The sequence below is a fragment of the Trematomus bernacchii genome, unplaced genomic scaffold (assembly GCF_902827165.1).
Source record: "Trematomus bernacchii unplaced genomic scaffold, fTreBer1.1, whole genome shotgun sequence".
Classification (NCBI taxonomy): domain Eukaryota; kingdom Metazoa; phylum Chordata; class Actinopteri; order Perciformes; family Nototheniidae; genus Trematomus; species Trematomus bernacchii.
Genome location: NW_022987649.1, coordinates 1,564,441 through 1,591,327, shown reverse-complemented (window position 1 = coordinate 1,591,327; position 26,887 = coordinate 1,564,441). Strand labels below are relative to the sequence as shown.

The window sequence follows — 26,887 nt, the reverse complement described above, 5'->3', positions numbered from 1 at the left end:
AATGCATCACTAATTATAAACAACTTATATAATATATGTTATTTCGAAAGAAATTGCCATTTTGGATGAATAATGTTTGATTTGGTAGTTAAAGGTACAGTAGGGTAGGTAAGAATGGAGAAACCAGCTGCGCTCGAATTTGAAAGTACACAACCGGAAAAAATCTGCCCCTTCCTTCAGACTTCCTTACAGAGCCCCTCCTCCAACACACACGAACACACACATGACCAATGAGGGCATGAGATAAGTTTGTGCACGAGATGGAAGGCTGACAGGCAGGTAGGCCATCCAGTTATTTTAGCCGGGCCGGCTCAGATGATTGGTCGTGCTTTTTACAGCGCCACGGCTTCCACAGATGACTTTTTTTTAATGTATTTATTGTCAAAGCATTTCATGTATTCATTGCTATCGGGATGTTAAGAGCATTCCATGGAATATAACAAAAAGTGTTTCTGTGTGAATTACCTACCCCACCTTTAAGTAGGCCTACATGTAGCTGTACTTTTACTCAAGTAACATGTTCAATGCAAGACAGGTAGCCTACTTAACAGAGTATTTCTACAGTGCGGTATTATTACTTTACTTAAGTATAAGATCTAAGTACTTCTTCCCTCTCTGCTGACAAGTAAGAGGCAGTAGCTTTTGTATTCTACAAATCGATATTAAAGTTTGTCTTTCATGATGTGTTCAAACCATAGACTGGTTCAAACTAACGCCAAGTGTTGGGACGCTCTGATTTTATTGTAGAGCGTGACGACATTAGATAAACGAACGCACCCCCTGGCGCGTGAGGGCAATCTCCATGGCAACTGGACAGCAACAGTACTTGCTAACAGCTGCCGTCTAACGACAGAGCGGAGGATGGAGAAAGTGACACCTAAAAGAGTTTTTATCAACAACATAGACTCTTACGCTTCCAAATGTGTTGCCAAGGTAAATATATTTCATCGTGGAACATCTTAAATAAGTGAGTATAGTTTGTAGCTAGTGTTAATGTGAGTTACTGTGAAGCAACAGGGTGAATTCATGGAGGAACGTTAGCACGCTGATGAGCTTATCTTCGCTCAACAACATGAACAGACTAACATCAGTCAGAGAACTCATCTTCTGATATTATTACACTGTCAGTCCTGCACAACCCTTCGAATGTTGCACATTGTACACAAAGCTACTATTTTTAATAAATAAATAATAATAAAGGGTTATTTATATAGCACTTTCCATACCGCAGGTGCAGCTCAAAGTGCTTTAACAGCATGGCTCACATTACAGTTTCAAACAGAGAACGAGGAATTCCCTTCAGATCAGATGTAAGAGCTTTTTTTAAACATGCAGCATAGCAATATAATATAACATTTATAACAGATATGAGACACAAGAAAGTCAAAGGTATGGTAATACAAATATAATAAAATAAATAATGATCCCTATCAGAAAAATAAAGGAAGACATTCAAAATGAATATTTAAAAACCTATAAAATGAAAAAAATTATATAATAATAATAATAATAATAATAATAAAGACTTAAAAATAATTAAGTCAAGATTAAAAGACCAACTTAAAGATTAAAATTGTAAGTCAATATCAAGTTGTGTGTGGATACCTGCCTGGCTTTCCACCTTTCACACCAATACTGCACATATTTTATTTTGATCTATTTCATTTTTACAAGTATTTTGTTATATGATACTGTATGTTGCTTTTTAATATATCTATAGTTCATGTACATATTGCTCTATTTTTAATGTTATATCTTAATAATTATTAATAGTTGTATTTGTTGTCCTTTTCCTTACAACTGATCTGCTCTGACTGTGTTATGTATGCGCCACATTTCTTGTACGTGTTAACCTACTAACTAACTAATAAACCTGGAGCAGTTTCTGTGTGAGTGTGTGGTGGGAGCAGCTGTGGATCCTGATGCAGTGACTGAGGAAGAGGAGGAGAGGAAACCCCACAGCGGGGCGCCAGCGTTTCAGGTTGTTGGGACAGTTTCTGACATGTGTGACGAGGACAGACCTCATGTCCTGGAGGAGTATAAGGTTAGTACCTGAACAGACATCAGTAACTAACAGAGGGTCAATGTCTTACATCTCTCTCCCATGTCTTGTTTGCACGCCAGCACCTGAACAGGGAGGAGCTGCTTTCAAAGCTGATGGACTGTGACGTTGTCATCTACAACATTACCCAGCATGCCGAGCAGCTGGAGGAGGCCTGCTGGGCTGCTTCAGGTACGGTCAGTCTCTGAGGCGTAGTAATCATTGAGACTTCTCCTAAGACTGTTCACGCTGCTCCGCTGTATGTGTATAGCTAAATGAACACAGTGTTAAGGTTATGCTAGGTTTTCTGTTTCATTTTATATTAAAATGTCATATAAAATGTTCTGTAATGATTCATTAAGGTACTATTCCTTTCTGAGTGTACTATTGAGTTGACTTTAGATTTGTAGCATTTAGTTTGCTACTTGCTATAGGCTGCTTTAAAGACAACTTATGAAGCCTATACCTTTACAATATCATGGAAACCAGTACACACTGCAGGAATAGTGCCCATTACTCTTGTTTGTATAGGCTAATAGTCAAATCAATCTTGTTTATTTGAACAGTATAACAGATTGTCTGCAGCCTACACCTGAGCAGAACCTTAAAAGGGTTTATATATAATAATGACATATACTAATGACAGATGAATGAATGAGGTAATCTTCCTGTATTATATCTTTAGCACTCCACAATGAAATGGAACGTTTTTCTAGAGCGAAGATGTTCATCCTGGTCTCCACGGTGATGACCTGGGCCTGCAGCAAGCCAGTGGATCCTGTGAGTGAACACATGCGTCTCCTCTTGCCTAACATGTCTTCTGTCTTCTTATTTGTACTCCACATTACCTGGCCTTAGGGCTGGAATGCATGCATGCATTCATACGTTTCATTTGATTGTAATTCTGTTGAATAGAAATGTGTAATTATCTCCAGTTCCATCATATGTAGAAACAAATCAACTGCCCATCACAAACAACTTGTTTTTAAGCTTACACTGATAGAGTGTGTGACAGAGAAAAACACAATACATAACAGCAAGTGTTGGGCATTTAATAAATACATTTCCAAAAAATACTTCAGTACACTTCAAATAAATGTAAGAGCCATACAGACTTTATACATCTGAGTAGCTGTAATCGGTCATTTGTCCATAAAAACATGTATGTTGATGTTACAGTAACCCACTGAGTTGATTTTCACATGTCCCAGCTCTGTAACTCTTCTCCAGTTGGATGTTCAAGATGTACCAAGCTTCCTGTTGTTGTGTGACAGCTTCCTGTTGTTGTGTGACAGGATGTTCCCTTCACTGATGAGATCTTCTGGAGAAGAAGAGCACATCCCAACTTCAAACAGCACATCGACCTGGAGAAGAGGGTGGTCAAAATGGGAAAAACTGTGAGTTTGAAACTCTTTTATGTTTGTATAGGAGACTCATGTGATGACACGTATAGCTCCGTCACATTGCTGTTGCTTTCAGAACAGAACAATGTTCTCGACGTACGTGGTGGCTTCAGGACTTCAGTACGGGCTGGGAGAGCAGCTCTTCCACTTCTTCTTCAAGGTCAGATCTGTTGTTTAACATTTTTGTATCTACTCGACTCTACGATACAGAGCTGTTTCCATTTACCACTCAAACTCAAAGTGTGAGTTGGAGATGCACAAGTCTGGCCAGGTCCAAATGAGTCTTCCTTGTAAGTACAGTGCTAACTGATGGCTCTTTTCGTCATGAAAAAGTGTGTAAACAAAAGGTTTTGTTGTTAGGATTTGTACATGTTGTCCATTGATGAATAAAAAAGGGACTGTTTGTTTTCTGATGAACCTTCCGAACCTTTCTCAAGGGTCATGGAGTATTTATTGATGCTTAGCCCTGTGTCTAGATTGTAATTGCAGTGTATAAGAGAAAAGAAACTGTGGCTATCTGAAATCATGGCACACTGATCTTGTGATAATAAAATATAAATAATCTTTATCATTAGACGTCGTGGCTGGGACAAGAACAGGAGATACCTGTTTTTGGAGACGGGAGCAACATCGTCCCCACAATTCACATTAGGGACCTGGCGAGGTAGGCATGTTTTTTGAGGTTATAGGTGCACAGAGCCCTGTTTTGTAAAATACTTTGAATGAGTATATGTTGTAAGTGAATTTGATATGATATAAACACTGTGATTTCTTTGTTTTAAAGTGTGATTCAGAATGTGATTGAACATCAGCCCAAGCCGTATTACCTGCTGGCTGTGGACTCGTCCAACAACACCATGGAGGAGATACTGAAGGTGTGTGTAGCAGCTGGTCAAGAAATCCTCTTTCAAAAGTGTCACATGTCCCAGGATTCCAATAACAAACACTTCATTATAAAGCCTGAAAGGAAATGTGCACAAATAAAACAATGTTACCTTTTTAATTACATTTGTGACTCAGTGACGTATACTCACCTATATTTATATAACTGTCTGATGCTTTTTTGGAGGAACAGTTGTAATCATACTGTATGTGGGTTCTTTCTCCCCAGGCAGTTTCCTCTTCACTTGGACCAGGGAGGATCCAGAAGAGGCCGTTTGAGGAAGCCTACCTCACACAGGAACTGAGTGTATGTTGTACCTGGGAGAGTTTGTTTTTACGTTAATGCTAACACTAACATATTCGCCATCATGCTTCAGACGGTTGTGTATTTAATACCAATTCATCTCTAGTTTCTGTTGAAGCAAAGATTCAATGCTGACTTCTTCCCACCTTAAATAAATTGAAACATCTTTTTAAAAATATAAAGAAATCTTAAGCTTCCTGTTTAACATCTGGTTTGCGTATTCTGCACACAAAAGGACATTTATAAATATGACAATTTGTGAATTCTGTATTGGAACTATTTCTTGACACACCACAGCTGTGCAGCTACCTGAAATACCTATCTTTTCTTCACAGTGATATTTGGTTCCATTGTACCTGTACCAAACCAGAACCAGAATCTGTAATCTGGCAACCCGCTCTTTAGCATGAGGTGCCGATCACGATTTATAGGCAGATGGATAACCAAAATAGCTCTAGCCTATAAAACCCAATTAGTTGCTTTTGTATTTCTGTATATGTGCAAATCAAGGTACTAATCTCTAGGTCTGAAAAGTGAAGCCACTGTGAAAGTGCCTTAAACCGGCATTCTCTATAGTGACCAGCAGGGGGCGACTCCACTGGATTCAGAAAAGCTTATGGCATCAATCTTTAGTTTTGAACCAAATGCAGCATGATGTTTATCAGGTGAATTATAATGATCGTCTTTCATTGAAATGTTGCTTCCCCTGCGTTGTTCGTGTGCTCTCCATGCTTTCATCTTATAACTTTAACCCTTTCACAGTGTGATTTCACTCAACAAAAAGTAATTTTAGCAAGGTGGTTGCCTAAAAATGTCTTCACTGCTCGGCTGTTCTCTGCTCATCTCATCCTCTCTTGTCATTTCAGCTTTAAAAAATCCAACGTTGCACCGATTAAAATACCAAACTCACGGATTCAAATCCTTCAAAGAAATCCACCTCTTACCTACAACTTGTGTGTTGGTAGATTTATTTTTGAACTTTGGACAGAGCCAGGTGTTTGTTTCAGCCTTTATGCTAAGCTAAGCTAACCACATCCTGACTGTTCAGTACACACAGACATGAGAATGATATCTTGTAATTCAACCAAGAAAAGTAATAGTGAAAGAGCATATTTACCCAGCTGTGATATGATTCCTTTAAGCTCTGTTGAAATGTGATTTGGTCTTCACAGGTCATGGAAATGGATTCCTTGCTGGTCAACCTGCGTATGGAGGCGGTCCACCTGAAGGAGCTGTTCTCCATCAATTGGCTGTGTGAGTCAGGTCTGGTGGAGAACATGGAGCTGGTGGTGGAGGAGTATCAGCAGAGCAGGGGACTACTGGTACGTACTGAAGCAGACAGGCAGCAGAAGACCAAAGTTGTACATGATGTTGAAAATACCTGTATTGGTTTTTAAAGCTCTGAATGGTCTTGGACCTAGCTATTTATCAGATTTGCTTTTAACCTCTGAGCCCTCTAGAACCCTCAGGTCTTCTGGTACTGGCCTTTTAATCATACCAAAAGTGAATACAAAGACCCATGGTGAGGCGTCTTTTTATTATCACGGCCCACGACTGTGGAATAACCCCCAGAGGGCCTGAGGCAGCAGACCACTCATACTTTTAGGAGCAAACTCAAGACCCAATCATTTGCTTTTAACTGAATTGTTTTGTATTCTTCTTTTGTTTTTGTTTTATTGTATGTATATATGTATGTATATACAGTATGTATTGATACATATATATAAATCTATATATATTTGTTTTAATCGCAAAGCTATGTGTTATACTGATTATTGACCTGGAAGGGGGAGTTAGTATTGTTTCTATTTGTGAATTGTCTATGTGTTTCTGTGAAGCACTTAGTGTTAGCACTGTGTATGAACGGTGCTATATAAATAAAGCTTGCTTTGATTTGATGATGACTGGTGTTATGTGTTCTCTGCAGCCCATCCGTGTGTGTGTGCTGGGTCCTCCTGCGGTGGGGAAGAGCTTGGTGTCCAGACAGATCTGTGAACACTATAAACTCCATCACATCACACTGAAGGACACCATCTCTCAAACCATCGCACAACTGGTGAGCTTCTCCTCAGGCAAACAAACCTGTGCTAGTGTTAACAAAACACAAATAATGGGCCTAAAATTCAATTTGTATCTTCTAGGAGGATACTGTGAGGAACGTTGATCCAGATGCTGATAATGAGGACTCTGCAGCCGAGGCTAAAGAGCTGCTGGGCAGCCTGAAGGAGAGCATGGAGAAGAATGGAGGTACACTCTGAGCACCAGGGGTACCCTGACCACTAACACCTGCACACAGCTCACAATCAGAATCTACTTTATTGTCGACACATGCAACAAATGTACTTTAGTGTGTGTGGGTGCATACGTTACGTTACATTACATTACATTGCATTTAGCTGATGTTTTTATCCAAAGCGACTTACAATAAGTGCATTCGACCAAGAAGATACAAACTTGAAGAAAACAGAATCATATAAGTACATCAGGTTTCATAGAGCCAAAACATTTCAAGTGCTACTCAACTGGCTTTAGATAAGCCAGTCCTTTGTTAGTATATAAGTGCTTTGTTAGTATATGAGTGCTTAGTTAGTATATAAGTGCTTTGTTAGTATATAAGTGCTTTGTTAGTATATGAGTGCTTTGTTAGTATCTAAGTGCTTTGTTAGTATATGAGTGCTTAGTTAGTATATGAGTGCTTTGTTAGTATATAAGTGCTTTGTTAGTATATAAGTGCTTTAGTTAGTATCTAAGTGCTTAGTTAGTATATAAGTGCTTAGTTAGTATATAAGTGCTTAGTTAGTATCTAAGTGCTTTGTTAGTATATGAGTGCTTTGTTAGTATATGAGTGCTTTGTTAGTATATAAGTGCTTAGTTAGTATATAAGTGCTTTGTTAGTATATGAGTGCTTAGTTAGTATCTAAGTGCTTTGTTAGTATATGAGTGCTTAGTTAGTATCTAAGTGCTTTGTTAGTATATGAGTGCTTAGTTAGTATATAAGTGCTTTGTTAGTATCTAAGTGCTTTGTTAGTATATGAGTGCTTAGTTAGTATATGAGTGCTTTGTTAGTATATGAGTGCTTAGTTAGTATCTAAGTGCTTTGTTAGTATATGAGTGCTTAGTTAGTATATAAGTGCTTTGTTAGTATATAAGTGCTTTGTTAGTATATGAGTGCTTAGTTAGTATATAAGTGCTTTGTTAGTATATAAGTGCTTTGTTAGTATATAAGTGCTTTGTTAGTATATGAGTGCTTAGTTAGTATATGAGTGCTTTGTTAGTATATGAGTGCTTAGTTAGTATATGAGTGCTTTGTTAGTATATAAGTGCTTTGTTAGTATATGAGTGCTTTGTTAGTATATGAGTGCTTTGTTAGTATCTAAGTGCTTTGTTAGTATATGAGTGCTTAGTTAGTATATAAGTGCTTTGTTAGTATATAAGTGCTTTGTTAGTATATGAGTGCTTAGTTAGTATATAAGTGCTTTGTTAGTATATAAGTGCTTTGTTAGTATATGAGTGCTTTGTTAGTATATAAGTGCTTTTTATTTTATTTTATTTTATTTTTATTTTTTTTTGCTCGAAGTGGAGTCGAAAGAGATGAGTTTTTAGTCTGCGCCGGAAGATGTGTAAGCTTTCTGCTGTCCTGATGTCAATGGGGAGCTCATTCCACCATTTGTAGCCAAGATAGCAAACCCACGTGTTTTTGCTGATGGGAATTTGGGGTCCCCCTCGCAGTGAGGGTGCAGCGAGCCGTTTGGCTGATGCAGAGCGGAGTGCACGTGCTGGGGTGTATAGTTTAACCATGTCCTGGATGTAGGAAGGGCCAGATCCATTCGCAGCATGGTACGCAAGTACCAGTGTCTTGAAGTGGATTCTAGCAGTTACTGGAAGCCAGTGAAGTGAGCGGAGGAGCGGTGTGGTGTGGGAACATTTTGGAAGGTTGAAGACCAGACGAGCCGCTGCATTCTGGATGCAGGTAGACCAGCCAGGAGGGAGTTGCAGTAGTCTAGGCGTGAGATGACGAGAGCCTGGGCCAGAACCTGCGTGGCTTTCTGGGTCAGGAGGGGACGTATCCTCCTGATGTTGTAAAGAGTGTATCTGCAGCAGCGGGTTGTAGCAGCAATGTTTGCAGTGAAGGACAGGTTGTTATCTAGGGTCACACCCAGATTCCTTGCAGTCTGAGTCAGAGGTGCCGATGTTGATTGTTAGGTCAAGGGTGGGACACTCTTTTCCCGGAAGAAAAAGCAGTTCAGTCTTGTCAAGGTTGAGCTTGAGGTGGTGAGCAGACATCCACTGAGAGATGTCTGCTAGACAAGACAGAATGAATTGGGTGTCGTCAGCGTAGCAGTGGTATGAAAAACCATGCGAGCTAATGACAGATCCGAGCGAATTTGTGTACAGAGAGAAGAGGAGGGGACCAAGTGCTAGTGGAGTACTTCAGGAAAGTCGACGGGGGGGGGGGGGGGGGGGGCTAGTGGAGTACTTCGTGACCACAGAGCGTAAACGTTGTGATCAGCTGTTTTAGCGCAGTTCTCCAGTGAAGGGGGGGGGGAGTCTCCCTCCGCAGCCGGTTGGCGTAGTTGTGGCACAATTCCGTTGTTCAGACCGACGTTAACAGCAGCCCTGTCTGTGCACACGGAGACCGACTCTGTCGTCCGGTGATCTAACCGCCTTCTGGAAAAGCTTCACAAGTACGTCGGTACGCAAATGTGCTTTGTGACACAAGTGACGGTACGCATTTCAGATTGTTGCCGCGCATGCGTACCTGCGTACCAGTTAAGTGCACCAACATCGGACAGGTTGAGAGTGGGTTTCTTTAGGAGAGGGTTTACTCTTGCCTCCTTGAGACTGTTTGGAAAGTGACCAGAAGTTAGAGAAGTATTGATGAGATGGGTGAGAAACATAAACACAGCAGAAGGAAATCAGTTGCAGAACTTTAATAGAACCATTTATTAATGATCAGAGATGGCAAAAGTACACACATCCTTTACTCAGGTAGAAATACACATCCTTTACTCAAGTAGAAGTACAGATACTTGTGTTTAAAAATACTCTGGTAAAAGTAGAAGTACTGACTAAACTTCTTTACTCAAGTAAAAGTAAAGAAGTATGGGCTTTGAAATGTACTTCAGTAAAAAGTACCCATAACTAGCAGCTGTTTTAAAGAGTACCTGACCTCCCTTTATATTAATAGAACAATAATGTCATTGTTAGCTAATGAATGTTTCCATGCTGAACAACGGCAACATGACAACGTTTTCATTGGTCCCTCTTCTTTAGAGAAGACCAGGAAATGATGGATACACGGATCGTGTTCAAATCAATAGGCACGCAATGACTCTAAAGAATAATGATCACGCCACCAAACACACATTCAAACTAAAGGAACCAGCCTGTTTGGAAATGTGAGAAGTAGAAAGTAAAGGTATTAGTGTTCAACATGTAAGAAGTAGAAAGTACAGGTATTTGTGTTCAACATGTGAGAAGTAGAAAGTACAGGTATTTGAGTTCAACATGTGAGAAGTAGAAAGTACAGGTATTTGAGTTCAACATGTGAGAAGTAGAAAGTACAGGTATTTGGGTTCAACATGTAAGAAGTAGAAAGTACAGGTATTTGTGTTAAACATGTGAGAAGTAGAAAGTACAGGTATTTGAGTTCAACATGTAAGAAGTAGAAAGTACAGGTATTTGTGTTCAACATGTGAGAAGTAGAAAGTACAGGTATTTGTGTTCAACATGTGAGAAGTAGAAAGTACAGGTATTTGTGTTCACACATGTAAGAAGTAGAAAGTACAGGTATTTGGGTTCAAACATGTAAGAAGTAGAAAGTACAGGTATTTGTGTTCAACATGTGAGAAGTAGAAAGTACAGGTATTTGTGTTCACATGTAAGAAGTAGAAAGTACAGGTATTTGTGTTCAAAATGTAAGAAGTAGAAAGTACAGGTATTTGTGTTCAACATGTAAGAAGTAGAAAGTACAGGTATTTGTGTTCAACATGTAAGAAGTAGAAAGTACAGGTATTTGTGTTCAACATGTAAGAAGTAAGAAAAGTACAGGTATTTGTGTTCAACATGTAAGAAGTAGAAAGTACAGGTATTTGTGTTCAACATGTAAGAAGTAGAAAGTACAGGTATTTGTGTTCAAAGTGTAAGAAGTAGAAAGTACAGGTATTTGTGTTCAACATGTAAGAAGTAGAAAGTACAGGTATTTGAGTTCAACATGTAAGAAGTAGAAAGTACAGGTATTTGGGTTCAACATGTAAGAAGTAGAAAGTACAGGTATTTGTGTTCAACATGTGAGAAGTAGAAAGTACAGGTATTTGGGTTCAACATGTAAGAAGTAGAAAGTACAGGTATTTGTGTTCAACATGTGAGAAGTAGAAAGTACAGGTATTTGAGTTCAACATGTAAGAAGTAGAAAGTACAGGTATTTGTGTCAAACATGTGAGAAGTAGAAGAAGTACAGGTATTTGTGTTCAACATGTGAGAAGTAGAAAGTACAGGTATTTGTGTTCAACATGTAAGAAGTAGAAAGTACAGGTATTTGGTTCAACATGTAAGAAGTAGAAAGTACAGGTATTTGTGTTCAACATGTGAGAAGTAGAAAGTACAGGTATTTGTGTTCAACATGTAAGAAGTAGAAAGTACAGGTATTTGTGTTCAAAATGTAAGAGTAGAAAGTACAGGTATTGTGTTCAACATGTAAGAAGTAGAAAGTACAGGTATTTGTGTTCAACATGTAAGAAGTAGAAAGTACAGGTATTTGTGTTCACATGTAAGAAGTAGAAAGTACAGGTATTTGTGTTCAACATGTAAGAAGTAGAAAGTACAGTATTTGTGTTCAACATGTAAGAAGTAGAAAGTCACGGTATTTGTGTTATCAACAGTTAAGAAGTAGAAAGTACAGGTATTTGTGTTCAACATGTAGAAGTAGAAAGTACAGGTATTGGTGTTCAACATGTAAGAAGTAGAAAGTACAGGTATTTGTGTTCAAAATGTAGAAGTAGAAAGTACAGGTATATTGTGGTTCAAAGTGTAAGAAGTAGAAAGTTAAAGGTATTGTGTTCAACAATGTAAGAAGTAGAAAGTACAGGTATTTGTGTTCAACATGTAAGAAGTAGAAAGTCACAGGTATTTGTGTTCAAAATGTAAGAAGTAGAAAAGTACAGGTATTTGTGTTCAACATGTAAGAGTAGAAAGTACAGGTATTTGGGTTCAAAATGTAAGAAGTAGAAAGTACAGGTATTTGTGTCAAAATGTAATGAAGTAGAAAGTACAGGTATTTGTGTTCAACATGTAAGAAGTAGAAAGTACAGGTATTTGTGTTCAAATGTAACGAAAGTAGAAATTACAGGTATTTGTGTTCAACATGTAAGAAGTAGAAAGTAACAGGTATTTGTGTTCAACATGTAAGAAGTAGAAAAGTACAGGTATTTGGTGTTTCAAAATGTAGAAGTAGAAAGTACAGGTATTTGGGTTCAAATGTAAGAAGTAGAAAGTACAGGTATTTTGTGTTCAACATGTAGAAGTAGAAAGTACAGGTATTTGTGTTCAACATGTAAGAAGTAGAAAGTACAGGTATTTGAGTTCAAAATGTAAGAAGTAGAAAAGTACAGGTATTTGTGTTCAACATGTAAGAAGTAGAAAGTACAGGTATTTGGTGTTCAACATGTAAGAAGTAGAAAGTACAGGTATTTTGTGTTCAACATGTAAGAAGTAGAAAGTACAGGTATTTGTGTTCAACATGTAAGAAGTAGAAAGTACAGGTATTTGTGTTCAACATGTAAGAAGTAGAAAGTACAGGTATTTGTGTTCAACATGTAAGAAGTAGAAAGTACAGGTATTTTGTGTTCAACATGTAAGAAGTTAGAAAGTACAGGTATTTGTGTTCAAATGTAAGAAGTAGAAAGTACAGGTATTTGTGTTCAACATGTAAGAAGTAGAAAGTACAGGTATTTGTGTTCAAAGTGTAAGAAGTAGGAACAGTACCGGTATTTGAGGTTCAAGTGTAAGAGTAGAAAGTACAGGTATTTGGGTTCAACATGGTAAGCAGTAGAAAGTACAGGTTTTGGGGGTTCAAAATGTAAGAAGTAGAAAGTAAGTTTTTATTTTGTGTTCAAAATGGTAAGAGTAGAAAGTACAGGTATTTGGGTTCAAAAGTGTAAAGAAGTAGAAAGTACAGGTAATTTGTGTTCAAAATGTAAGAAGTAGAAAGTACAGGTTATTTGTGTTCAACATGTAAGAAGTCAGGAAAGTACAGGTATTTGTGTTCAACATGTAACGAAGTAGAAAGTACAGGTATACTTGTGTTCACATTGTAAGAAGTAGAAAGTAACAGGTATTGGGTCTTCAACATGTAAGAAGTAGAAAAGTACAGGTATTTGGGTTCAAAAATGTAAGAAGTAGAAAGTACAGGGATTTGGGTTTCAAAATGTAAGCAGTAGGAAGTACAGGTTATTTGGGATTCAAATGTTAAGAAGTAGAAAGTACAGGTATTTGTGGTTCAAAATGTAAGAAGTAGAAAGTACAGGTATTGGGTTCAAAATGTAAGAAGTAGAAAGTACAGGTATTTGTGTTCAACATGTAAGAAGTAGAAAGTACAGGTATTTGTGGTTCAAATATGTAAGAAGTAGAACGTACAGTATTTGGGTTCAACATGTAAGAAGTAGAGAAAGTACAGGTATGTGGGTTCAAAAATGTAAAGAAGTAGAAAGTACAGGTATTTGGTTCAACATGTAAGAAGTAGAAAAGTACAGGTATTTGTGTTCAACATGTAAGAAGTAGAAAGTACAGGTATTTGTGTTCAACATGTAAGAAGTAGAAGTACAGGTATTTGGGTTCAACATGTAAGAAGTAGAAGTACAGGTATTTGGGTTCAACATGTAAGAAGTAGAAAGTACAGGTATTTTGGGTTCAACATGTAAGAAGTAGAAAGTACAGGTATTTGGGTTCAACATGTAAGAAGTAGAAAGTACAGGTATTTGTGTTCAACATGTAAGAAGTAGAAAGTACAGGTATTTGTGTTCAACATGTAAGAAGTAGAAAGTACAGGTATTTGTGTTCAACATGTAAGAAGTAGAAAGTACAGGTATTTGTGTTCAACATGTAAGAAGTAGAAAGTACAGGTATTTGGGTTCAAAATGTAAGAAGTCAAAGTAAAAAGTCTTCAGAAAAATAAGTAGTGGAGTAAAGTACTGATACCAGAAAAATGTACTTAAGTACAGTAATAAAGTATTTGTACTCCACTACTTCCCACCTCTGTTAATTATTTATTCATTACAATTACATACATTCAAAAAAATTAAAGGAAATGTTTACAAGAAATATAAATATACAACAAACAAAAGGAAGTACAGTAACAATATGTGTAGAATAGCAGAATTGAAAGTGAGAGAGGTGTAAAGTTTTACAAGATGTACGTTTAACAGAAATGTGCTAAATATAATGAAGAACTTATAACAGGTATACCGACAGAAGATGAAAATATGTTTCAGTCTTAGATTTTAAAGCTACTATAATCAGTATTTTATGATAAAAAAAATTCAAATAACAATATGAGGTTCAGCTGAATCCATACTTTTTCAGTGCTTGTTGTGAGTTTCAGTTCTCTGTTAAGCTAATGTTTGTCCATCAGGTCTTCTGGAGGACCATCTGCTGGTGAAGGTGGTGAAGGACAGGCTGATGTCCAACCCGTGCAGGAACCAGGGCTTTGTTCTCGATGGCTTTCCAAAGACATATGAACAAGCTAAAGAGCTCTTCTACTGTGAGACACTGACACTTGTGCATAATGAGAGAAACAACAGGAAGTCCTCCTGCATATCTTATTGCATTTTAAATGTTCATCGTTGACTTATTCCTGCATTTCACACCGTTATTTCTTTATGTGCTAAGTTTATTGTTTGTTGGACTGTTGGCCATGCCAGGACTTCAGATTTTCATTGCCAACAGCTACGCTTTAGCTATTGTGCATATGACGATAAACCCTTTCAATGTTTAAATCTTGAATCATTCAGCAAAAGAGTCAAGGTGCAACGTTATGATGGCATTATCATTTGTACGGCTATCTGCAGTACATACTAAAAGTAAAAAAGAAAGAGGGATTTGGAACGCAGCCATAGCTCTGACTGCACTACTGCATACTCAGTAAAACAGAATACACATTGTACCTGTATAAACATCCCTTTGCTTTCTTTTGTAGCTGAAGAACAGGAATCAGAAGACGGAACATCCCAGATTTCTTCATTCAGCAGGAAGATTATGCCAGGTCTCTGCAGGGCTATCCATATGCTTTATGTCCCCCCCAGCAGTAATGTAGGGTGGTGAAGGAATGAGTTCTAGAAACCAGAAATGAGTCAGCATTTTATCAAGTACAGTTCCATCGTCTCAAAGTCAGCAGTTTTTTAAATGGCGTATTGTTTAGATGCAACAGCAGAATCTTATCGGGTTTTACAGATATCAGTGTGTGTGTGATGGTTTCCTTGTGTGTGCTGCAGAGTGTGTGCTGAGTCTGGATGCGTCGGATGTGTTCCTTAAGGAGCGGGTGATGAACCTGCCTGAGAGGCTGGTGCAGGAGCACAGCTACGAGCAGGAGCACTTCCTGCTCCGCCTGGACAGACACAGAGAGAACAACATGGAGGATGAGAGTGTGGGGAACTACTTTGATGAGCTGGACACCACCCCTCTGTACCTGGGTAATCACTCACGCCTGTTGTGTGTTAAGGCCCTGACACACCAGGCCGAAATCGGCTGTTTTCGTTAGTCGGACGACGAAGCGTGCCCTGTCGCCCAAACTCAATTTGGTGTGTCCCGCACCGTCGGCCGTGACACGCCTTATTTGGCCTTTCATGGCCGACGCACGGCTGATTCAACATGTTGAATCAGCCGTGCGTCGGCCACAGACAGTCGGCCAAATAAATCACTCTGATTGGCTGTTCAGCTAGCGAATCAGTGCATGAGAAGCGAAACGGTTGCTTGAGAATGTCTTCCACAAGCAACACTCCAATGGCTGATAGCTCCAGTACCGCACGAAACATGTTTTCGATGGACGAGAGTGAAAATGGAACGCACACGCTATTTGTTGTTTGTTTAGATCACGCAGTCTGTTCTTCTTCTCTGTCTTCCGGTTGTTGCCTCTTTTGAATGACGAATACACACTACCGCCACCTGCTGGTAAGGAGAGTTATTGCCACTCACGCATGCGCAGTTCGTTCGTGCTCGGCTGAAGTCTTTGCGGTGTGTTCCAGTGCGACACATGGCCAAGACGCAGGAGAACACGGCGACGCAACAGTCGGCGTCGGCGAGTTCTCTGGTGACTGCTTAGTGTGTCAGGGCCTTTAGTTAGTGAGATGAGCCACAAACTGTGCTTTCCTTATCAATGTTCATTTGGATTTGTTAAATATAAAGTCAATCTGCCTTAGCCGCAGGGTTCCCGCTTATTTTGAAAAAGTTTCTAATCTTTTTTTTATTGATTTATTATTTTGTATTATTAATTCAAGTTAAGTCTTAAAAAAAGACATGGAAAGAAGGAAAAAAAGAGTGTTTGTTGACAATCTATTGTAAAATCAATGAATGAGCTTTTTTTGACTTTTTAAAGAATGATACATAGAGGTTTAATACCAATTAAGGTATTTTATTTAGATTAATTAGTAACTGCTTCCATAGTCTGAATCAATTGCAGATTGACTTTTTTACGTCCAGATCCAGATAGCAGAACGATTGTGCAAAATGATTGTAGGGTTAGGGTTAAGTAGTCATGCATCTAACCCTTCTATCCCTCCGGATATTGAAATCCTGTCCTAAGTGTGTCTCCTGTCCTCCTCAGAGATCAGCAGCAGCGAGGAGCCGGACTGCCTGCTGCTGATGCAGAAGATCCTGGACACACTGGGCCAGCCCAGGAACTACGGCCCCAGCTGCAGGGAGGTGGAGGAAGAGGAGAGGAGGAAGGCTGAGGAGAGGATGAAGAGAGAGGAGCAGGAGAGGGCGGAGCAGGAGAGGAGGGAGGAGGAGGAGGCCACACACAGGGCTGCAAGCTGGGACCAGTGGGTGGGTACTGCAGGAGAAGGTAACACTTTCACACAACAACGACTGTTCCCTCACGAGACTGACCCATGATCAGCGTGTTTATACCAAAGCTGAGAATACAGCAGACAGAAGAAAAAACAAATGTCACAATAAACCACTCTATTATTCCCCATTCACAATATCTCTTATGTAAAGGCAACATTTAAAATAGGCTCAAATATATTATTGCTTGGTATTTCTCCTCAACATGAATAACCCCTGATGGCAGACAGGAGCTCTATTAGGGATGTGTTACCATACATTCAGTACTAAACATGTGCCCATCTAACTTCTACAGTCCAATCAAATCTGTATAAAAATGATTGGTAACAACTAGATGACGAGTGAACTACTTATCTCTGATAATCTCAGCTTTTCCTACATTTCATATTCATAAGTCTTGCATACCAGAAAACAGCAAATGAGGAAAGTATTAGATCAGGCTAGGCCTTGTTATGTATAAAATACAAATCTTTACTCAAAGGTCCACTTAGTAGGTTTTGTTTACTAGGCTCCCCCTCTTATGGCCTGCTTCATTAGATGCACATTCTGGGGTTTGCTCTATTGTCATCCAGGGGTCATTTGGTAAGAAAACTATGACTATGTAATGTCAACAAACGTTTTGACAAGAGGGGATGACCGGATTTACAGGCAGCACACACAGACTGTGTCTCTATCAACATCAATATTTTTGCCAAAGAAAAAAAAAAAAAATACAACTTTATTAGATATAAAACTAGGTGGACATCAATCTGACGACCAACATTTCATCTGCGTTTTTTGCCTAAAATGTCCACTCAGACTTCAACTGAGTCTGAGTGGAACTCAGTAAAATTTTACTCAGATAAAACTAAAATGGACAGACTTTTAGACAACTGAACCTGGCTAAAAATGAAACAGGATGTGGTGGACTAAATATGATATAAACCAAGAATCTATCAGAAAAGCGCCCAGCGGCAGCACGTCTCACTCTGAGAATGATTTCCCTTTCTTTATTTTAGAAATCAAAGACGGGGAAGAGTAATATGTTTATTTTAAACATCCTTCACAGTACAAAGACCAACTCTCCACTTACACTTTCTTTACTCCCTGTGTTCACACAGTTTTACTATGCAACGGCTGGCTTCATTGAATGACTTTTGGTGGAAGTCTGCTAAGAAAGATCCCTTTTTAGCAGATTTTGAGGCATCGAGGAGAATCACAGGCAGATAAATGCATTATTTTTCTCTCTGTTAAATTGCATATTTGTGCATCATTCATGTGGTGCTGGAATTCTCTGAAGTCAGGACAACAACTAGAATAGTTGATGGGCATTTTGGTATAGGGCTTGTCAAGTTGACGTCATATCGTACAGAGACTATATGCTATGAGAGCAAATGTTGGGTTGATCACTCTGAGAAATATCATACAACACATCTTCCATTGTTGTTTGCAAATACTAACTTCATGAGCTCATAAACACACAGAAGTTGGAAGAAATACGACCATCTCAGCAGCATGTGAAGGCAACATCAGCCTTGGCAGACATTTCTGCTCTCAGAGTGCCAGTCCTAGTCAGCAACATTATCATTAGCCAACAGGATGGACCAAACAATAAACAAGTGCTAAACTAGTGTGTCCTGTAAGTGTCTGAGAGCCATGCTTTACATGTGTGATGCGTCCTGTCAGACGGGGGGTCTGAAGGAGATGAGGCAGCAGGAGGAGGAGCTGCTGGAGGTCCTGTCCGTCCCCATGACGATCTACCTGATGGAGCACGTCATGCCCACCCTGACCCAGGGCCTGGTGGAGTGCTGCACCGCCCACCCTCAGGATCCCGTGGACTTCCTGGTATGACTCAGCACTTCTTATTAAAGTCTGTTTGCAGCACCCGGAAATGTTGAGTACACCAAAGTTTTATGTTAGAAATAATAACAATAATAATAATAATAGATTCAATTTGTATAGCGCCTTTCAAGGGACCCAAGGCCGCTTTACATGGTGAACAAACAAAAGGGACAAATAACAAAGTAAAACATTTAATAAATAGCAGTAGGAGTGGAAGCAGGGGGACTGTGATGGGTTAGGGGTCAAAGGCCAGGGTGAACAGGTGAGTTTTTAATGATGACTTGAAGATGTCCAGGGAAGCAGCATTGCGGATCTCTGCAGGAAGTGCATTCCACATGGTGGGGGCCGCAACACTGACCGCCCTGTCAACAACAGTTCGGAGGCGAGAGTGGGGAATGGAGAGCAGGCCCGTGTCTGAGGCCCGCAGACTCCGAGAAGGGTGTAGGGATGGAGGAGGTCCGATAAGTACTGGGGGGCGAGGGCATGGAGAGACTTGTAATTGAGGAGGAGTGTTTTGTAGTGAATCCGGGACTTGACCGGCAGCCAGTGGAGGTGGATGAGGCTGGGGGTGATATGTTGCCAGGGCTTGGTGTGGGTGAGAAGCCTGGCTGCAGAGTTCTGGACATATTGGAGCCTCTCCAGGGCTTTGCTGGGAACCCCGGACAGGACTCCATTGCAGTAGTCCAGACGGGATGTGATGAAGGCGTGTATTAGCATTTCTGCCACAGAGTCAGAGAGTGAGGGGCGGAGTCTGGCAATGTTTTTGAGATGGTAGAAGGCGGATTTGGTAACTGTGACGGAGCGGATCACAGAGTGACCGACTCCGCCACTGACAGCCGGCGGCGCACACACACACACACACACACACACACACACACACACACACACACACACACACACACACACACACCACACACACACACACACACACACACACACACACACACACACACACACACACACACACACACACACACACACACACACACCTTACTATATATTTCTAACATAAAACTTTGGTGTACTCAACATTTCTGTGTTCACTGTTATTACCTCATATTGATGTTCCGCCTGGACATGAATGTGATCCTGATCATCTCTTCTGGTTTGACTCTTTCTAGGCGGACTTCTTGATCAGGAACAATCCCTTTAACTACTGAAGGTTGAGATCATTTCTTCTCTTTGGATCTACACTTAATGCAAATACAAAACACAAAAACTGAAATGAAATCTTTTTTTCTCTAAGCTTCCTGAGCTCTTTAATAAAGGACAGAGTGAAGTCAATAACATGCAGCATTTGTGCGGAGGAGGACCTTGTGGAGTTTTTTTCTCGCAGTATTTGAGCCATCAAATGTCCCCTGGTGCATGCTGGGATTTTGATTTGGTCTGATTGTAAGCGGGCCATTCTGCTGCCCCTGTTGTATTTACACACAGCTCTGTTTGGGCTCTAATGTGCCGGCCATTACTTAAAAGCACCCTAAAAAAGCGGATGAAAGTGAGTATGAAGCCAAAAGCTAATTAGGAAGTTAATTTGCGTAATGAACTCGGTAAACTCCGAAGTAGACACGCTCGGGTCATAATTGCTTTGATTTGGCTTCTGATATCCAGGAAGGATAAATGTTACAAATGCCAGCTAATTTGTGTCTCTCTCATGTTGCCACTCACGACTCCAAAGTGTACATAATTGGTTGCGACGGAACAGCAAATTATTTCATTGTACATACTTAATCACCACGCGGGGAAATTAGTGGAGTTTATTCCGGAAACATTGTGACGCAAGCCGCTGCGAGACAATTTCACCGCACCATCTGTGAGTCCCTCAAACACAACATGCAGACTTTCTGAGAGGGACAGAAAACATGTCGATTCAATATTCTCATAGTGTCATGCGATCGTTCTTTGTGACATTTAAGGCATTTCAAGTTCTACACTAATAACAGAAGAACTGTGTGTCCTGAACAACGTGTTCTCCGTTGCTCTCGTCTGATGACTCCTCAGAATCATCTGGTGGGTGAAGGGCTCCTCTAGATGAAACGACTCTTACCTGCTGACTTTGAGAAGGTCAAACTTGATGCACCTGGATCAGTGACAACAGTAAGATGCTACTCTATGTTTTTAGCAATCTACTTATATTACACACAGATAATGAAGTCATTTGACTTATGATACTAAGAGTAAGAAAGACAGACTTGATACATCCCTGAGTGGAATTCAGCGTTTCACTCTGGTGTTATTAACATTACACACATAGTTGATATATGCACAAACGGGACTACATGCAGTAGTGGATATGTGGCAGAGTGAGGGGCTTCTACCCGTCTGGTGCCCAGGAGCAGTTGCTCAAGGGCACCTCGGCAGGGCCCAGGAGGCGGACTGGAACCTTTCCAGCCTCCAGTCCCCATCACCTAAGTTACACGTTGTAGGAGAGAGACCTCCACATGTTCAGCACTGCACCCCCCTGTCCCCTCTCTGTGTTGAGCTGAAAATACATGGTACTCTTATATTAGTTGAGCACTATGTCATTTTATAAAGTGTTTCTGTTGTACTATATTGTAATGCTTTACATTTTCATTTTTATTTTTTGTAATTCCTTGAAATGTGCTTTATAAATAAACTTGCCTTGTGCGATTATGACTGCAGGACTTTAGCCTGTAAACCTAGAGCAGTAATGGACCGGACCTGAATTCAGTCAGTCAGCCTCCTGTCTATCACCTTCAGAATATATCCAGGATTAAAAGACTTCCGTCTCAGCAGGACCTGGAGAAACATATCCATGCATTTCAATCTGTCAGTTTCTTTACAGGTCTCACTAAAAGATCTATCAGAACGCCGCTGCTCGAGTCCTCACTAACACTAGTGAGATCAGTCCAGTTCTGAGGTCTTTACACTGGCTTCCTCACTAACACTAGTGAGATCAGTCCAGTTCTGAGGTCTTTACACTGGCTTCCTCACTAACACTAGTGAGATCAGTCCAGTTCTGAAGTCTTTACACTGGCTTCCTGTCTGTCAAATAATTGATTTCAAAATACTGCTGCTGGTTTATAAAGCATTGAATGGTTTAGGCCCAAAATACATTTCTGACCTCCAGCTAAATTATGAACCATCCAGAACTCTCAGGTCTTCTGGGACTGGTCAGCTTTCTGTCCCCAGAGTCAGAACTAAACATGGAGAAGTTCAGTTATTATGCTCCAAATATCTGGAACAAACTCTCAGAAACCTGCAGGTCCACTGCAACTCTTACTACTTTTAAATCCAGGCTGAAGACTTTTCTTTTTGTCAATCATATCTCACACTGCACTGTAACTTTTATTACGATGTACTTTTGAAGCTATTTTCTTGGCTGCTTCATGAGCAGATTTCAGCGGAGCCCCTCTCTGGGTTCATGTCTGGTTGTTTCATTATTGAAGCTGAAACTAGCAGTGGATGCCACTAGGGGGCAGTGTTAGATCATTTATAAGCTCTCACTGAGATATGATTATTATGGGATTACTCTGTGATCTTTTTCTCCGGATGATCTATTAGATGTTTTTATGACTTTGATCAAATCTACAGTTTAGGACAGAATTCATCCTCACTGAACCCTGAACAGCTGTGAATGTTTAGATTCAGATCCTGAGTTCTCCTCTCTGTCACTGCAGTGATGAGGAGTCTCAGTGATCATGATGCCAACCCACTAATCATCCTTCAGTAACAAGGTGCCCAGCCGTCACCATGCCAATACTCCAAACACATCACAGCAGGGAGTGACTCTGACACAGTTGTATAACGTCATGGCGGGAGAGAGAAAGGGTTTGGGATGACAGGAGAGAGGCTGAGGAGCAGGACCACCTCTCCCCCTCCTCACCATGTTCAAACTGCTGGACAGAATGCGGCAAACCATCGGCATATATTCCCATCATGCAAATCTCTAAGTGCCTTCTGGGAAATAACTTAAACTGTCAACTATTTCTGGTATTTTGCTAAATAAGAAGTGAGAAGTAGAACTCCATACAACACCAAACATTCTGAATGACCCCCTGATTAGACATGAAGGATGTATCTGTCATCTTTTAACCATATGTTGTTTTTTAAAAGATCAGATTTTTGGATTGTTACCATATATATTCAGGTTTTTTGTTGAATGCACTTATTGTAAGTTGCTGTGGATAAAAGCAGTAAATAAGTTAAATGTATAATAAGCAATAGTGATAAGAATCAAAGCGGGGAAAGAACAAAATAATTTAAATAATGTATTAGTTGAAAATATTTTGTGTCGTTAATTCATTCTGCTAAGTAACTCAATTATAAAGAAAGAAAAAGGATGGGAAACTTAAAGGATGGTCATTCACATATTTCAGATGATTTTCTTTCCTTCGTCAGAACATTTGAATCTTTTTTTCTATTGGAATTTAAACCGTTTTTTAAATTAAATATATCAAATTAACCATCTTGAATCACCCACGCTACCTTCATTGCTTTAACTCTCATATTAACTCTACAGTTAGATCAGGAACTTTGCTGTTATAAATGAAGAGAGTGAGAGTGTCACATCTCACACACTGCTGCAAGCTGAGCACATCTGGACTCAATCCACTGTCACTGATGCTGGTCACTGTTCCCTAACACCCCTAATCCACTCAGAACACACACACACACACACACACACACACACACACACACACACACACACACACACACACACACACACACACACACACACACACACACACACACACACACACACACACACACACACACACACTGAAGACTGCAAACTCACACCCAATAGACAAAGACACACGGTATAGAGACAGAATGACCCACTGCCGGTTTAAGTTGTCAGTGCCACACACACACACACACACACACACACACACACACACACACACACACACACACACACACACACACACACACCTCCCTAAATCCTGACACCAGCCTCGTTGTGAGCACTCGGAGAGGGAAATGTGTTTTGTTGCTTAGGAACAGTTTGCCTTGCATCTCAGCAGGGGGTCTCCTTTTGAATATCATTATGTCCCCTCGATTGGGGAGGACGACACATTTTTCTTTTCTGCCAATATTTATCTTGGGCTCTTCTCGCTCTCTGGAGGCCCACAAAAACGTTTTCATTGATTAAAGGTGGTGGAAAGCAGATTCTGCCAGCAGACGCCTCACCTCTTTAATGTAAATATATCAAATGGGCTGCACCGCTGCAGGAGTGGAGGTGAGGAGCAGCTCTGCTTTCTGTGGCCCCAACTCTGAGAGGGGAGAGACGTTAGGAGGTGTTGGAGAGCCTACACCTCAAATACACTGATAGAACACACAGCTGCAGACCTGCTCACAACCTTTATACTCTATGTACAGTCTGGCTATGATTGAGGACAGCGTCCCCGTAAAGCAGGGGTCAAAGTCAAACATAAAAAAGAAACAGAATAATAATAATAATAAAAAAGTACACTTAAAATAACTAAATAAATGTTAATAATTGAACACATTCAACAAGATTGTTTTCAAAAACACAAATGTCACTTGTTTCAGCAGAAGGAGCTTAATGTTCGTCACAAACTACATGACCTGTCAACAAATAGCAGTGGTCCAACTGTGGACGTTGTGATCGCAGTGATTTATAACTTCTAACAGCACTAGTTTGATTGGCTGCATGAAATCATGAAATCATGAAATCTAACCTCTGAGGGTGACACTATTCATAGATCTTTATTATATGAAACATATGAATGACTCATCATTCCGCACATGCTGGCTGAGGTTGAGTTTGAAGCTCTACAGAACCATTTATTTTGAACCGATGTATTTGATGTATTTATATATAGTGGACCTGGAGTCCTTGGTCACATGATAACATAGGAGTGATATCAATCTAAAAACCTGACCTATCACACCTTTAAAAACTCAATGCTGCCGTGTCTCAATCTGACAACCAACTGCAACGCATGCAAATGCACTAGCATCAGGATATAGTAGAGTTATAGTCAACCCTTGGATATCTGCAGGGAAATGAAACTTGGCATGTTTCAAATAAAGTTCAGAGATTGTGATCGAGTCTAATTATTTTCACTGAAATATTTGTATTACATTTTTGATAGAACAGACTCACAAACATTACACACTGCACACATACACCCCCTCCCCTTCCCCAGTCCCAAAATCACACCTGATGATCTTGTGTCATTTGAGTTAGAAAAGAAACTCTTTACACTGTCAAATGACATGTTTATATCACTGGACATACATATATATGAGCTATGAAAAACAGTCTGACAATCAAACTACCCTGGCACTTTGATATGACTTATAACATATAGATATATTCCCTCTTCATGTTACCTTAACAACTTTATTATCTTTGGTTAAACCCAAGAGTTATATGTACTATTTTCTAACCAATGCACTTACTTGTAACCTGCCTATATATTTAATATCACATCCTGCTACAGCTTAAGTTGAAAACATTTGCATATCTTTTTGACACACTTCCAATATACCATCACTTGCAGCTGTTTCTATCACATTCCCAGTGATGTCATTTGTCCCAAAGCGTCACCTCCTGTCCTTTCTCCTTAAACAAATAGACCTCAGCCCAAAGGCATAACATTCAACGCAAACCGACATCCTAATGCACATTCTTCACCCCTCAGTCAGTGAGGAGCGGTGTGCACATGCAGAGGCCTCCCGTCCCAGTAAGACCCTCCCCTGTAAACACACCTTTGCAAAGTACACTCCACCTGTCAGTCAGAAGAGCGAAGAAAGGGCAACTGTTGCATCAACGAAGTTCTCCAACGGTTACAGAACAGCTGCAAGTAAGCATAGCTTTACATATTTGTTCCAATGACTTATTAGATGTTTCTGCAAACCCTTATGATGATACAATCTCAATCATCATCATTTTCAAACATCAGAGTATAAATTATTCATTTATAGAGTTCCTTCAAAAGTGCTTCACGATTCATGTTAAAAGTCAACGATTGATACCGGAGAGAGGATGGCTCAAATGTTAATAAAAGGTTGATCAAATGTATCACTCTGAAATAATACTAGTTTTAAACATGTTCCTTTGAATGACATTCTAGGAAACAAAGATAATGACCAGGGGCCTCATTTATAAAGGGATATACGCTCAAAAAATGGCGTACGCCAGTTTCTACGCAATGTTTGCGATTTATAAAATACTAACTTGACGGGAAAATGTGCGGTCCTCCACGCAAACTCTAACCCATGCGTACGCACTAAGCACACAAACGGGAGAGACGAGAAACTGCGACACCGTTGGCAGAAGAAAGAATGGAGAGAAATATGTGGAAATAATACCATAAATAAAATGTTACCTCTCATTTATCAAATATGAAGAATTCATTTTCAAACATTGATTAAAGCCAATCTTAAAATGATTAAACAAACGCCTGTTTGAGACTCCTCAGTGCACACAAAAACATGACTTGGAGAAATAAATAAATACGGATATGTTATTTAAAACCACCTCGAATATGTTGTGTTAATGTTATGAAATGTTTTCTCATAAATGATGCGGTAAGCAGGAGGACAGAATAACGTCTAAACTGACGCCGTTTTGCATTTCTATAGGTTGTAGATACGAGCATGGTTTTATATACTATCACGTTTAATCGTGTTTTATGCCGTTTGCCAAGACTTGATAAGTCGCTCGTAAAACACAGGAGGGAAACTAAGAACACCATATGTGGTAAATTGTACAGCTAATATAACACAACACATTAGTTGTATTTCCTTTAACTGGTGGATTATGGATATATAGTTGCTGATCGACAGCTGGAACACAAACCACCAAATACAACAAAATAATTCAGATCCAGTCGTCATGACTCCACTCCGGAGGGATTCCCCGATCATTTCTTACAGTTCTCATCAAGGGGGGGTCTCCTGTCCCCGGTACAAACACACTGCCTGAGGAAGGTTATGTGTATTTTTTTTGTCATTCACTTTTTTCGGACCACTTATTTATTTATTTTGGTGACGATCCGACCTCCATGCTGCTACTCTGGTTCAAACTGCATCCATCAAACAATATGATTTATCTCGACCTCCCCACAATAACCAAAATCTGACACGGTGTGAGATGTCTTTTTTAGCTGTTCTATCGTTATTTCCTGCGATCTTCTTCATGCAGTCAGTCAAAATGAATGAATGAATGGGCGTTTCTTTGACTATGTATAGGCAAATATGGGCGTTACGAGTCGATTGTGTTTCATAAAGGGAAACAGGCGTAGGGCGTTCACAAAACATTGCGTACCGGTGAGGGAAGTGCGTACCGGCACTTCCTACGCCTGTTTCCCTTTATAAATCACAATCGACTCGAAATGCGGCGCAGCTTTTGCAGGCTTCTCGTAACGCCCATATTTGCCTATA

At 39.9% G+C, this 26,887-nt stretch overlaps 1 protein-coding gene across 1 annotated transcript; it reads left to right on the top strand.

Moving 5' to 3' along the window:
• Positions 1–823: 823 nt before the first annotated feature.
• Positions 824–20,361, top strand: ak7b (adenylate kinase 7b). Its single transcript, XM_034134761.1, has 18 exons — positions 824–933; positions 1,883–2,044; positions 2,125–2,233; positions 2,727–2,821; positions 3,337–3,438; positions 3,521–3,604; positions 4,020–4,108; positions 4,229–4,319; positions 4,556–4,633; positions 5,803–5,952; positions 6,558–6,686; positions 6,772–6,877; positions 14,259–14,387; positions 14,823–14,888; positions 15,118–15,315; positions 16,446–16,666; positions 18,353–18,511; positions 19,630–20,361. The coding sequence occupies exons 1-18, from the start codon at positions 862–864 to the stop codon at positions 19,666–19,668; spliced, it is 2,079 nt and encodes a 692-aa protein (XP_033990652.1). The 5' UTR covers positions 824–861; the 3' UTR covers positions 19,669–20,361.
• The last annotated feature ends 6,526 nt before the right edge of the window (positions 20,362–26,887 follow it).

Coding starts and splice junctions, on each gene's coding strand:
- ak7b (XM_034134761.1), top strand. CDS start 862: ATGGAGAAAGTGACACCTAAAAGAGTTTTTATCAACAACATAGACTCT. Junction 934..1,882: donor CTTCCAAATGTGTTGCCAAG/GTAAATATATTT, acceptor AACCTGGAGCAG/TTTCTGTGTGAGTGTGTGGT. Junction 4,109..4,228: donor CACATTAGGGACCTGGCGAG/GTAGGCATGTTT, acceptor TTTGTTTTAAAG/TGTGATTCAGAATGTGATTG.